A 13541-nucleotide genomic window follows, 5' to 3' on the forward strand; every position below is an offset into this window, starting at 1 on the left:
AATAGAACCCTTTCATTTTTCAGGGTCTGATTCGATGTGGTTTAATTGTTATTAAATAAACAAAAATAATAATTAATAAATATTTATTAAAAAAAAATTATGAGGCGTGCACTTTTGGATTTTCCAAATTATTTTATACTGTGTTTACTAATTAATTCGGTATTGTGTGTTATAGTGAATGTAGAGTCAAGAGATATTTACGAATCGCAGTAAGATAATTTATAGTGGTGCAACTAGCGACTCGTAATCACACGTAACTCGTGTCACACCACGATCACTTATCTAACACCGATTCAAAATGTCATAAAGATTTAAACATCATGTCTTATCTTGAATATTTCAAGTGTAGTACAGTCGTTTAGTAAATACCTACATATTTTATAATAGTTTTTTAATGTATTGTTAAAATGACAGCGACAACTGCTGATTTAGAGCAATTGATATTATGTTTTAACCACAACATAATGCTCGTGCTAATTGGTACTTATCAATTATCATAGTAACTGTAGTATATCCACATGTGTATCAAGGAAAACCTTGATCATTTTTATTTTACTGATCGCCTCTCAATAGTTTGTAATTAGGTATATCGTGGCTTTTTAAAACGTTAAACAAAGCAGAAAATTAATTCAAGAAACAGCGTACCTAAATTAAAACCAGTCTCTTTGACATTCACTTTCGTGACATAGCGTAGGTACTCTTCGTAACAAATGCTGAGGAAAACAATATGAATATTAATTTAAAAGACTTTCCTCTTTCGATTCACAACTCAACCGTGCAGCACGTGATGCGATATTGTTTCAGTGAACCATTTTAACTTATTTATAAGAGCAGTAACATTAGAGTAGTAAAATAATACAATAAAAATTGTAAAGAATTTCGTGCACACATGTAAACATCAGTGCTACGAGACAACACTAAAGTTATTGTCTAAAGTGAACTCTATCGAAGTTAGTTTTATTCGGATTGCTAAGTGTTTAAAATGGTAAGATTAGTATTTACGTTTTCTAATTAAAAGTTATTTGTTTTGGTTTATGGATATTTTTCACAGCTTCTGTGAGTTCTGTTATGTGCATAAACTTTTAAACTATTAGGGTAAAAATATTAAAATGTGACGAATACTATCAATGATCATACGTGTTTAGTTTTATATTTCATACCCATAACTATTATTATGTAAATTGGAAAAATATTTTTTTTTATTGTTTTATAGAAAAGTTTATTTCATTTTTAAAATAATTCTTTTTTTTATTCATGGCTGTGATGCTATAACATATTAAAACTCTATGAATGCACCCAAAATGTTTCCAACTTCAATTTCACCCACATACATTCAGATTCAACACATCACAAATACAAGCACATTAAGACACACACACACACACACACACACACACACATTAAGGCACATCTATAAGATTTGGTAGGAATTTAAAATAGGTTATTCTTCCTTGTATTATATAGTATTATTTATTTTTTTTTTCTTTCTTTTACAGTAAAATTGTCGACTGGTAAAATTTGTATACTTTTATCCATTATTTAGGTGCATAAACTTTAATTAACCTACTTTGTATGATATCCGCGAGGGGGGCTGGTGACCTGTACCTCAGACTTCTATTTAGTCTATTTCAGGCACCAGTTTCTCACAACGTTATCCTCTCTTTGTGTAGTATAATTGAGTTTTGTAACCTTTTAATGTTGTGAGAACCAAATAAAGATGATTTTATTTATTTATATAATGCCTTTTTAAACAAAAATTAATAAATTAAATAATTAATTTGTATCTATTAAAATCTTATTTTTATTTTTATTTCAGGATAAATACAAAGTATCAACACGTACGGGTATATGGACAATATTTATAATTGGAGGCATAACTCTTGTATCTGCAGCACCATCGGCAATCATATCTTGGCAGCCTGATAAAAGCGATCCGGACCGATGTCATCCAACCATCATCGCACACAGGGGCGCGAGTGGATATGTTCCCGAACATACTCTAGGTTCATACGCCCTAGCTGTCATAATGGGTGCGGACTACGTTGAACCTGATTTAGTTATGACTAAGGACGGTCATCTCGTAGCACGACACGATAATGAGCTTGGATTGACCACTAATGTCGCAGATCATCCAGAATTTGCTGATCGACACCGAAATCAAACCGTCGACGGAAACCAAATAAGTGGTTGGTTTACAGAAGACTTTACCTTAGCTGAATTAAAAACTCTCAGAGCCATCGAACGAATTCCAAATATACGACCGGGCAACGCACGTATGAATGACGTGTTTAAGGTCCCAACATTCCAAGAAATTATTGATCTTGTAAAGAGCTTACAGATCAGTCAAAAAAGAACCATTGGTTTATATCCAGAAATTAAACATAGTAGTCATTTTAAGAAATTAGGTTTACCCATGGAACAGCGTCTAGTGGATACATTCCATTCAAATGGTTATAGGGGATTGAAAGCCCCTGTTTATATCCAATCATTTGAAGTCGAAAATTTAAAGCAATTGAAGGAAATAACGGGCCTTCGTTTGTTACAATTATATGAAAGCGACAAGTCCCTTCAACCTGCCGATCAAGTTATACTTGGAACTAATCTTACTTACGGCGATATGGCGACTCCAGAAGGATTACAAGAAGTTTCTAAATATGCATATGCTGTTGGACCAGATAAATCGTTTATTATTCCTCGTAACGAAGATAACACACTCGGAGAACCGACAAGTTTTGTTAACGATGCGCATGCAGCAGGTTTAAAAGTACACCCTTATACCTTCAGAGCAGAAAACACTTTTCTGCCTAAAGAATTTCAAAGTGATGATCCAGAACTTTCTGCTAGAGGAGATTTAGTAGGGGAATTACGAGCATACATCGCTGCAGGTATTGATGGTTTATTTGCAGACCAACCTGATATACCAGTTAGTATTAGAGAAAATTGTTAGTAAATATTTTAGGTGACTCTAGCATAAGTAATTATAATATATAAACATATTTAATAAGTGAAAAAATGGACTTATAATAAACATCCGTTTTAATAAAGAAAATCGTTGATTTTTTTTTTCATCTATATAATTAATATGACCATTGTAAGAAATAGCTACACTTATATTGTAAAGAAGAATGGGTGTGATTCTTTGAAATGAACTCTCCAAAACTACATACTGCATCCACTTGAAAAATTCTTTCCTCCGCAGAAATCTACCCTGAGTGACATCTAGGCTAAATTTTATTTTGTTTTTATCCTACGCGTAGCCGAAACGGTCGGCTTGTTATAATACAAGTTAATACAATATTTATTTGTTTATATAATCGTCATAGAAAATAATGCTGAGGATCGTCACAATGTTATCAATTGTTGTCGTTAAAAAACTACTTAAATAGGATTAGCAGATAAAGTATCGTATAAACTTCTCGTAATTTTTAGCCTTTATAAGTATTGATTAATAGTAATTACAGCTTAACGATAGTTACCGGACGCCTAAAAATGAACATTTTGTCAATTGTATATGCTTTAGGATTCGTTTGTTCGGTTTATGCGTTGCCTAACAAAGAACAAAAGAAATACAGACGCGGACCCGATGACTGTGAACCAGTGGTTGTTGCTCATCGTGGGGCAAGTGGATATGTGCCGGAACATACTTTAGGGGCATATGCCTTATCAGTAACTATGGGTGCAGATTATGTTGAACCCGATCTAGTTATGACCAAAGATGGGCACCTTATTGCTCGTCACGAAAACCAATTGGATGTTACCACCGATGTCGCACAGCGTCCTGAATTTGCGGACCGGTACCGAACAATTTCAATTCTTCAAAGAGAAATATCTGGATGGTTTTCAGAAGACTTTACTCTTGCTGAAATAAAAACTTTAAGAGCAATTGAAAGTTTGCCACGTATTCGACCAGGAAATACACGTATGGATGGATCTTTTGAAGTACCAACTTTCCAAGAAATCATTGATTTGGTCAAGGGACTGGAATTAAGTGAGAATCGCACAATTGGAATATATCCAGAAATTAAATTAGGCAGTTATTTCAAACTCATAGGATTACCAATGGAACAAGCGGTCGTAGATGCGTTTCACAAGAATGGTTATATGGGACAAAGTGCACCAGCCTATATACAATCCTTTGAAATAAATAATTTAAAAGAATTAAAAGCAATGACAGACCTTAGATTATTGCAATTAATTGGTCGCAGACAAAATCAACCTCTTGACCAGATGATAATAGGATCGAATATAACGTACGGTGATATGGTGACAGCAGAGGGGCTAAAAGAGATATCAAAATATGCACATGCCGTTGGTCCTGATAAAAGTCATATTATTCCTCGTGACTCTAGAAATAGGCTTGGCAGACCAACAACATTTGTAGCAGACGCCCATGCAGTTGGGCTAAAAGTACATCCGTACACGTTTCGAGCAGAAAATGCGTATTTGCCAATAGAATTCAGGAGTGAAGATCCTTCTGATAGTGCGTTTGGTTATTTCAATGGAGAACTAAAAGCATTCTTAGCAACAGGAATCGACGGTTTATTTATAGACCAACCTGATTTTCTGGTGCGCTTGAGAAACCCATGTGTGTAATTTGTATTAAATGTAATGTTATCCATTATAGAAATATAATTTTAATAAATGTATTACTTATGTAACTACCTATTTTATATTTTTTTGTAGAAGTTAATTATTAAATAAAACTTTGTTGCTCTTTAATGAGTACTTTCGCGGTATAAGAGTACTTAGTAAAATTGTTTAAATTAATTCTATAATAAATTTATTACTTATGTTTTATTTTTTCTCTTCCTCAATAAAATAATTTAAAAGCGTTTGTTGTTGTAATATTGTACAAAGTTAACAAAAAAAAGTTCAAAATACTAAATTATAAAGTTTTTGCAGATAAGATAATATTAAGTACAAATGTCTTTTTTTGTTATCCTAAAATATTATACATAAAAATAAAGGTGCTCTCATGGTGCTCTATTGTTCCATTTCTAAACTAAAAGCTTTTACAAATACCCACATATATGGGTATGGCGTAATGAATGATGTTATGGCTTTTCAGATATTATTTTATGTTCACTAAGGTCCCTAGGTTTCCGAATTATTCAACATTTTCGAAAATTCAATAAAAATACACCTTTACTAACTCTTTCTAGTGGTCACTCATTTGGTGTCTGTCGTATGATGGATTGTTTTCAATATGTTTTATACCAGTTCTGTGATGATTGCGAAATTATAAATATTTATAGATAGTTTTGAGTTATTGGAATGGCCAAGATTAGATATAAGCTTCTTGGGAATGGCCTATGTGAAATCATTTTTAGTAGGGAAACATCATTAAGGCTTATACATGCGCTAATAACCTTGACCATACTTGACGGATCTCAAACCTCTCCCGCTGCACCTTCTTTTTTCCTCGCATTTTGTATTTAAAAATATACCAATCAGTGAAACAAAAAATCCTCGTCAGGGACTGTTGTGTAACTGATAATTTATTAAACATAAAATTTTCAGAGCTCTAAGTCAGCAGGTTACGAAGTTTATAGAGTATTTGCGGAAAAATCGATGACCACGGCACATTTTTTTTCTAGAAATCTATTAACTTTGGAAAAAAGTCCTCGCGAGCAATTAAAGATCAAAGACCATCCTATTTTATATATTTTTTTCGGTATTGTGCTTTATGTTGTACCAGACTTTATAGAGGTTGAACATAGTCGAAATTGCCGGGTAACGCCTTAAGGAAAATGGGTTATTTAAATATAGATGTATATTATCAATAAGCTTATCAACATTCCGTAATCAGTCCTTTATACTTGAATATATTGATTAATTTTTTAGAAGTAATGAAATTACAAAATATATTTAGTTCACGACGCGGACGTGGCGAAAGATCCTTGTAGGCCTGTGAACATTGCCAGCCTAAATAAAATATTTTTAATAAAAATAAAGTGTCATTATGACATAGATTGGAAAGTGACAGTGACAATACACAGTATGCTATTGACAGACGACAGTATAGAATTCACAATACTGAATATCAATAGCTTCGCATCAATGTAAATTTTAAAAAGAAAATTTATTTAGACATTATTTTGTTCGCTAATATACAAAGTAAACAAGTACCTGTTATTATAGTAAGCAATACCTAAGTTGTGTCGAAATTTATGTGATGATAATAATATTGAACATGTAAACCATATAACTTGAACACTTTCAGAAATGATAAGACAATCATTAAAATTCCGAAAAACTGTGACAATTATATGTGTATTAGCTCTGTGTAAGTACCAAAAAGTAATCATTAATTTATATTTTGTTTTGCGATAATTCAAATTAATAATTTTACGTATGTACACATATGTTTTAGTTAAGAATAAAATAAAATTATTCATGTTCTTTCAGTGATTTTTATTTTTCTTATATTGAGACAAGACAAATTTTATGACATTCAAATCGAAAAAGAATCCAGATCTGATGATGACTACCAGGGATTAAGTTATAGGGATTTTAACCGGTTACCAAAGAAGGAGAATATTTATGTACCAAGAGAAGAAAAAATTAAAAGAATGGAATCAAATGCTAAATCAGATGATAATGCCAAGAAAGAGTTGCAAGAAGCCAAAGCTCGAATTGAACAATTGGAAAAGAAACTGGCAGTTTTAGAGGGAAGAATACCTCAAAAATATCCTGATGTGAAATATCTTGGACATAAATTAAGAAAGAGAATATTGGTAACTTGTTTTATAGATTATAATATTCATTATATTAAAAATTTCAAAACTTCTTGAATAAGATAAAAACTTTAAAAGAATTTTACTCCTAGGTTAACTAATTATACAATTTATTCCACAGCATTAATTTTTTTTAATATCTTCAAGTATTTAGTGTTTAAGAAAGAAACTCAATATTTGCACAATTGCACTACATAAGCACAGAACTAGCATAAGGTGAACAAACAAAAGCAGTTAAACATAATGTAGAAAAAATAACCAGTTATTATTTACTACAATTTATGCACATTTTGGAATGTAATTTAATGATAATATATAATTTTTCAGGTAACAGGAGGTGCAGGTTTCGTGGGATCACATTTAGTGGACATACTTATGATGCAAGGCCATGAAGTTATAGTTGTTGATAACTTCTTCACAGGAAGAAAGAGAAATGTTGAACATTGGTTCGGACATCGTAATTTTGAAATGATCCATCATGATATTGTTAACCCACTTTATGTAGAGGTAATCATAAATGACATGACTTAATATAATATGCATTAATTAAGGAAGAAATAAATCTAAAAATACTTTTTTTTCTGTTTCAAGGCGGATGAAATATATCACCTAGCTAGTCCAGCAAGCCCACCGCATTACATGCAAAATCCAGTCAAAACAATAAAGACAAATACATTGGGAACTATTAACATGTTGGGTAAATATTTCCCATGAATTAAATAATATTTTGCAATAATATCACATTTTAAATAATTATGAAATACTAGAGGTCCGCCCCGGCTTCGCCCGTGGTACATATTTACGTTTTCTCTACATAAAAACCATCCTCGTACTTCAAGGAATATAATAAAAAAAGAATTTTTTTTGTTGAATTTATATTTTTGGTTTTATGGCATTCAAATGCTTTATAAATATAAATTTATAAAGAATAGAAAAAATTTAATTTTATAAATTTATATTTATAAAGCATTTGAATGCCATAAAACCAAAAATATAAATTCAACAAAAAAAAAAAAAAGGTCGTGTTCCATCGTTACAATATTGTATTCACTGAAAAGTGCTTCATATTGGTTGAAATGGTTGTTAATCATCTCAATAGATGGCGCGCGGTGTGTCCCTTCAGACACATAAAACTGAAAGAATAGAATAAATTCGATCACTCGGGCGGGTCACGAGTGGCTGAGTTGGTGAGGCATCCGCCCCGGAATGGCGCGAAGGATGCGGGTTCGAGTCCCGCCTCGTGATCGAATTTTTTCTATTCTTTATAAATTTATATTTATAAAGCATTTGAATGCCATAAAACCAAAAATATAAATTCAACAAAAAAAAAAAAGGTCGTGTTCCATCGTTACAATATTGTATTCACTGAAAAGTGCTTCATATTGGTTGAAATGGTTGTTAATCATCTCAATAGATGGCGCGCGGTGTGTCCCTTCAGACACATAAAACTGAAAGAATAGAATAAATTCGATCACTCGGGCGGGTCACGAGTGGCTGAGTTGGTGAGGCATCCGCCCCGGAATGGCGCGAAGGATGCGGGTTCGAGTCCCGCCTCGTGATCGAATTTTTTCTATTCTTTATAAATTTATATTTATAAAGCATTTGAATGCCATAAAACCAAAAATATAAATTCAACAAAAAAAAAAAAAAGGTCGTGTTCCATCGTTACAATATTGTATTCACTGAAAAGTGCTTCATATTGGTTGAAATGGTTGTTAATCATCTCAATAGATGGCGCGCGGTGTGTCCCTTCAGACACATAAAACTGAAAGAATAGAATAAATTCGATCACTCGGGCGGGTCACGAGTGGCTGAGTTGGTGAGGCATCCGCCCCGGAATGGCGCGAAGGATGCGGGTTCGAGTCCCGCCTCGTGATCGAATTTTTTCTATTCTTTATAAATTTATATTTATAAAGCATTTGAATGCCATAAAACCAAAAATATAAATTCAACAAAAAAAAAAAAAGGTCGTGTTCCATCGTTACAATATTGTATTCACTGAAAAGTGCTTCATATTGGTTGAAATGGTTGTTAATCATCTCAATAGATGGCGCGCGGTGTGTCCCTTCAGACACATAAAACTGAAAGAATAGAATAAATTCGATCACTCGGGCGGGTCACGAGTGGCTGAGTTGGTGAGGCATCCGCCCCGGAATGGCGCGAAGGATGCGGGTTCGAGTCCCGCCTCGTGATCGAATTTTTTCTATTCTTTATAAATTTATAAAAAAAGAATTATCGAAATCGGTTCAGCCGTTCTCGAGTTATGCGCTTACCAACACATTTTGCGATTCATTTTTATATATAAGAAGAAGATGATAATTGTATTTAATGATATTACAAATATAATTTCAGGATTGGCGAGGCGAGTTGGAGCAAAAATTCTCATTGCAAGTACATCTGAAGTATATGGGGATCCCATGGTACATCCCCAACCAGAGTCCTATTGGGGTCATGTCAATCCAATTGGTAATTAACACTTATCTAAATGAGTTCAATGTCTATGTCAATATCATTATATTCAAATAAACCAAATATCAACGATATGACGAAAATATTTCATTCATTTCAAGCTTTATCACAAAAACTGAACTGTTTTGTTACTATAAATTAAAATTTATCTATGACAATAGAAGCTCTAAATTTTGCCTCTTCATAGTTATTCTTCAAATAAATTATGCAATTTGAACTCAAATAATATATTAACAAAATGTTACTTAAACACACAAATAATAATACAAGATATATGCTTTTTCAGGACCCAGAGCCTGTTATGATGAAGGCAAAAGAGTGGCAGAGACATTGGCTTATTCCTATGCTAAGCAGGAAAAGGTATCTGTACGGGTTGCCAGAATTTTCAACACTTATGGTCCAAGAATGCATGTCTCCGACGGGCGCGTAGTGTCGAACTTTGTGATGCAAGCACTGCAAAATTTAACTATTACAGTAAGTAAAAAAAATTTGGGAATATAATATCATAATATGTAAGTAATAGAAATTATTTTTGGAAACAAATATTATGTGACGTATTTTATGCATAATGCAAATTAATTGCAACTATTAGCACAGGTGGTGAACAATACTTATCAAATTAACTTTATACAATATCATCATTATTTATCGAAAATTCATATTTGCAAGTCATTGTTCCAATTTCTAAAATATATAATGTAATATCTATAAATTATTATCACAGTACTGTTACTAATATAACATTGTATTGCTATTTAATTATTTTTTTTAGATTTTTATTACTATGATTCATCATAGTAATAAAAATGATATACATACTTATAATGAAAGACCTGAAAGAAAACTACTAGCAATTGAGTTATTCATATAACAATTGAGTTATTCATATAATTGAGTTTTTATATAACATTTTAATTCTGTTACTACAAATTGCCCATCTTATGTATCATATTATAACAAGTTTTTTTTAATAATTACAGGTGTATGGGAATGGAAAACAAACTCGATCCTTCTGTTATGTGTCAGATCTGGTTGATGGACTCCTTGCACTCATGGATTCCAGTTACACCTTACCTGTTAATATAGGAAATCCCGTAGAACACACTATAGAAGGTAAAATAATTTTAATTACATTTCAAATTACAATATGATTTACATGCAATTTCATTTTGCTTTTATTTCTGCTTTCTAGAATGACATCATTGTAAATACATATGTGGAGTTTCATTCATTCTTTTTCCTCAAATGAAGCTTAAATGCTAAGTAGATTGCGAATTAGTATAGACAATATCCAAAATTTAATACTTAATTAATATTGTTTATATGATTTCAGAATTTGCTGTTATAATAAAGAATCTAGTCCCTGGATGTCGGAGTACCGTCGCAACGGGCGCGGCAGTAGAAGACGATCCGCAGAGGCGCAGGCCAGATATTACTCTTGCTGAAAAACATCTTAACTGGTCCCCTAAAGTACGATATTATAATTACCTTATTTTCATTTTTGCGTCACTTGATATTGTTTGAAAAACTTTTAAATTGTAATTTAATGTTTATTTAATTTTCCAATCATTTCTTTACATGTTTCTAACTCACTTTTCATTTTAGATATCTCTGCAAGAAGGTCTGCAAAGAACAATTGATTACTTCAAAGAAGAACTCTCAAGGACCACATTCTACAACAATCAAACGTATATGGATGCAAAAGTAAAAGCCTCACACTAGAATAGAGTAGCTATTATGTATGTGATATTAGCCATTACAAGTTGAAGTCTTAGAATGAAAGAGTTTAGATATTTGTGATATTTCTGAGTCTTCTTACACTCCATGCTTAGAAGAAAATATTTATCTCTTCTCACATATTATTATAGCTTACCTCATAATAAATTGGCGATTTTATATCAGTGAGAAATATAAATCTGTAATTTTTGATCCTATTTCTTCTTAAAGACATTGAAATATTGTGATTGATAGTGTTGTTTAATGTTTAATAATATGAGTCAATTGTGAATTCTGAGTGGTTTTGTAGCACATGACATTGTCTGTTTGTAGGTATTTGACTAGATTTTTGGATGATATCGTAAATAATAATGATTTTAGTACATCATCCAATTATAGTAAGCCTAATGGCAATGATTGAAAAATAGACACAATTTATTGATGTTCTGTTTTGTAATGTGATTATAGCTTTTATATATTGTCTTTAAATAAAGAACTTGACTAATTTGTAATAATAATGTTTGAATGTTTGTTGTGTTCTTTTGGAAAATAAAAATAATTTTAAATTTGTTTATACAAGTGTTTTATTGTCCTATAATATTTCAAATTGAATAAACAATCCATATAAAGAGGTATAAGTAAAATGACTAGGAAAATATAGTTTAAAACTTAGTTACCAAAGTTACTATTTACAGCACATGGTGGGAAGGACATTCCAATCATAGAAATAATATTTCCGCAAAGCATTCTCAGTCTTGCACAATTTTTCTCCATGGGAATGGACTAATGTTCTGTACATCTGAAACATGTCAGTGGGCGTTTGCTTGTGGCGTACAAGCATGTTATTTTCGCAACCTCGAGATTTCCACTGTGTATCAAATCTTATGTCATGAACTCTATTGATGCCATCTAGTGCTGCTGTCCACACTCCCATTGAGACATCTTCAGAGTTATAATGACTAAAAAATAAAAACAAGAGACATTATGCAAGTCAATGTGATATATTATCAAAAAATATATATTTAAGTAATATTTTTTTATAAATTTAAATTTTTCATACAAACATTACCTTAATATTTCAGCATTATTTGCAACATATTTTACAATGCTTTTTGAAATCACATAACCACCTCCTAGAGCATATGGCAAATAAGTGTCACATAGAAACCAGTCTCTTTCTTCCCATTTTCCAGTCAGGTATACCCTAGCACGGCCATCAAAATAACCCCAGTACAATCCTTTGTATTTTAAAAGTTCTTTCTAAAAAGTATTTCCAATTAGCTCGCTTAAAAATATACTGTAAAAAATTTATTTAAAATAAAGGAATACAGGAACTTACTTTTTTAGTAACATACTTTTGTATTTCAGGTTCATTCATGTTTGGTGCAAATGCCTCTAAATCTTTTATTATTAGATCTATTCTAAGAAAGGAATCATCATCACCTTTTATAAGATACTTCATTTCACTTAAATGATTATACAACCATTGAAGAGAATAAATAACTTTAACAGCTAAATTTTTATAACCATCCTCAAAACTGTCTAAGAGCAACAAGTCATTAGTTCTACTATTTTCCAATTTTAGTTTTTCCAATTTTACCAAATTTAAGTTACGAACACCAATTGAAAAAAACAATTTAATAAAATTATGTTGAGGTTGGCTTCCAATCCATGAATGATTCCATTTGTATAATCTGACTCCATTTTCCTCAAAAATATTATGTGCAAAATTTGCCCACGTTGCACGAATGGCATCCCTTTTAGCTTCATTTTCTGGACTGCTGATTATTAGTATGGGATACTCAATGTTATCAAATTTCTGAGAAATTTTTATTGTATCTGCTTTTTGCATAGCGGCTGATGCACAATCCATTCGTATAAAATTTAAAGTAATACCACAACCTAGATAAAAAAATAAAATACTAGATAGTATCATGACTTTATATTTCTTTAAGTAGACTCTAAGCATATTGCGTTGAAACGGCAATTACTTCTATTATATTTTACTTCTCCCCTTTTTTTTCAGGGATCTTCTATTTATTATATCGCTTTGATTCATTTATATTTTATTGTTCTATTTCAAAAAACGGCGCTCTCAAACTTCATTAAACAAATACTGTATTTATTCTGTAAAAAACTACATTAGTTTTTAAGCAATTTCCATTTTAATTATTTAAAAAAACAGTTATAACATAACCATTGTTTACACATAACATAGCATAAGACATTAGTCAAAATGACAGAATTACAGAATGAGTAATGACACATTTGACTTTGACATGACAAGATTTGAAAGATCTTCATTTGTCGATGTTTGTCTACATATTACGGTGCATTTACATCAAACGAGCGGATGCTCATTCACCCTACTGCCGCTATGTCAATTTTGTTTAGTTTAAAGAGGTGTAGAGCATTATTTCATTGTTTTTAGTACACTCAAAAAGATTCTATGCAATTTTCTAATACTGAACTACACTGAATACGAGTTTTCTTAATTCGGAATTGACGCCTAAAAATATTCCGGTAACCTCAAAAAAATATAGTTACAACAACCCACAATTTGATTTTAATGTTCTTTATTACAACATCCTATAATCAAGTGTTTTGCGGGTAATTTTT

At 31.6% G+C, this 13541-nt stretch overlaps 4 protein-coding genes across 6 annotated transcripts; 3 read left to right on the forward strand and 1 right to left on the reverse strand.

The window, feature by feature from the left end:
- Nucleotides 1-724: 724 nt before the first annotated feature.
- On the forward strand, nucleotides 725-3049 carry LOC149909731 (uncharacterized). The gene is made up of 2 exons (XM_090119823.1): nucleotides 725-985; nucleotides 1817-3049. Exons 1-2 carry the CDS (start codon nucleotides 983-985, stop codon nucleotides 2945-2947), a joined length of 1134 nt encoding a protein of 377 aa, XP_089975949.1. The 5' UTR covers nucleotides 725-982; the 3' UTR covers nucleotides 2948-3049.
- Nucleotides 3050-3188: 139 nt separating this feature from the next.
- On the forward strand, nucleotides 3189-4792 carry LOC149909732 (uncharacterized). The gene has a single exon (XM_090119825.1). The coding sequence runs from the start codon at nucleotides 3490-3492 to the stop codon at nucleotides 4591-4593; it is 1104 nt and encodes a 367-aa protein (XP_089975951.1). The 5' UTR covers nucleotides 3189-3489; the 3' UTR covers nucleotides 4594-4792.
- Nucleotides 4793-6015: 1223 nt separating this feature from the next.
- Nucleotides 6016-11494, forward strand: Uxs (UDP-xylose synthase). 2 transcript variants are annotated; one of them, XM_090119827.1, is made up of 10 exons: nucleotides 6016-6140; nucleotides 6224-6286; nucleotides 6409-6737; nucleotides 7065-7244; nucleotides 7329-7434; nucleotides 9090-9203; nucleotides 9493-9680; nucleotides 10187-10319; nucleotides 10540-10676; nucleotides 10812-11494. In XM_090119827.1, exons 2-10 carry the CDS (start codon nucleotides 6226-6228, stop codon nucleotides 10926-10928), a joined length of 1365 nt encoding a protein of 454 aa, XP_089975953.1. In that variant the 5' UTR covers nucleotides 6016-6140; nucleotides 6224-6225; the 3' UTR covers nucleotides 10929-11494. The 2 variants fall into 2 exon arrangements, with proteins under 2 accessions (XP_089975953.1, XP_089975952.1); XM_090119826.1 differs by having other exon boundaries at nucleotides 6022-6286.
- Nucleotides 11484-13141, reverse strand: beta3GalTII (beta-1,3-galactosyltransferase 6). Of its 2 annotated transcripts, XM_090119829.1 has the most exons (4): nucleotides 12914-13141; nucleotides 12262-12824; nucleotides 11992-12182; nucleotides 11484-11881 (listed from the first exon to the last, which is right to left on the reverse strand). In XM_090119829.1, exons 2-4 carry the CDS (start codon nucleotides 12793-12795, stop codon nucleotides 11608-11610), a joined length of 999 nt encoding a protein of 332 aa, XP_089975955.1. In that variant the 5' UTR covers nucleotides 12796-12824; nucleotides 12914-13141; the 3' UTR covers nucleotides 11484-11607. The 2 variants fall into 2 exon arrangements, with proteins under 2 accessions (XP_089975955.1, XP_089975954.1); XM_090119828.1 differs by having other exon boundaries at nucleotides 12262-13141.
- Nucleotides 13142-13541: the final 400 nt, after the last annotated feature.

This window comes from Colias eurytheme, chromosome 3 (genome assembly GCF_061535395.1).
Source record: "Colias eurytheme isolate Ceu_HAF_F1 chromosome 3, ilColEury1 Martin Lab GWU primary, whole genome shotgun sequence".
Lineage (NCBI taxonomy): Eukaryota > Metazoa > Arthropoda > Insecta > Lepidoptera > Pieridae > Colias > Colias eurytheme.

Coding starts and splice junctions, on each gene's coding strand:
- LOC149909732 (XM_090119825.1), top strand. CDS start 3,490: ATGAACATTTTGTCAATTGTATATGCTTTAGGATTCGTTTGTTCGGTT.
- Uxs (XM_090119827.1), top strand. CDS start 6,226: ATGATAAGACAATCATTAAAATTCCGAAAAACTGTGACAATTATATGT. Junction 6,738..7,064: donor AATTAAGAAAGAGAATATTG/GTAACTTGTTTT, acceptor ATAATTTTTCAG/GTAACAGGAGGTGCAGGTTT. Junction 10,320..10,539: donor CGTAGAACACACTATAGAAG/GTAAAATAATTT, acceptor ATATGATTTCAG/AATTTGCTGTTATAATAAAG.
- beta3GalTII (XM_090119828.1), bottom strand. CDS start 12,891: ATGCTTAGAGTCTACTTAAAGAAATATAAAGTCATGATACTATCTAGT. Junction 12,183..12,261: donor AAAAGTATGTTACTAAAAAA/GTAAGTTCCTGT, acceptor AATACTTTTTAG/AAAGAACTTTTAAAATACAA. Junction 11,882..11,991: donor AATAATGCTGAAATATTAAG/GTAATGTTTGTA, acceptor TTTATTTTTTAG/TCATTATAACTCTGAAGATG.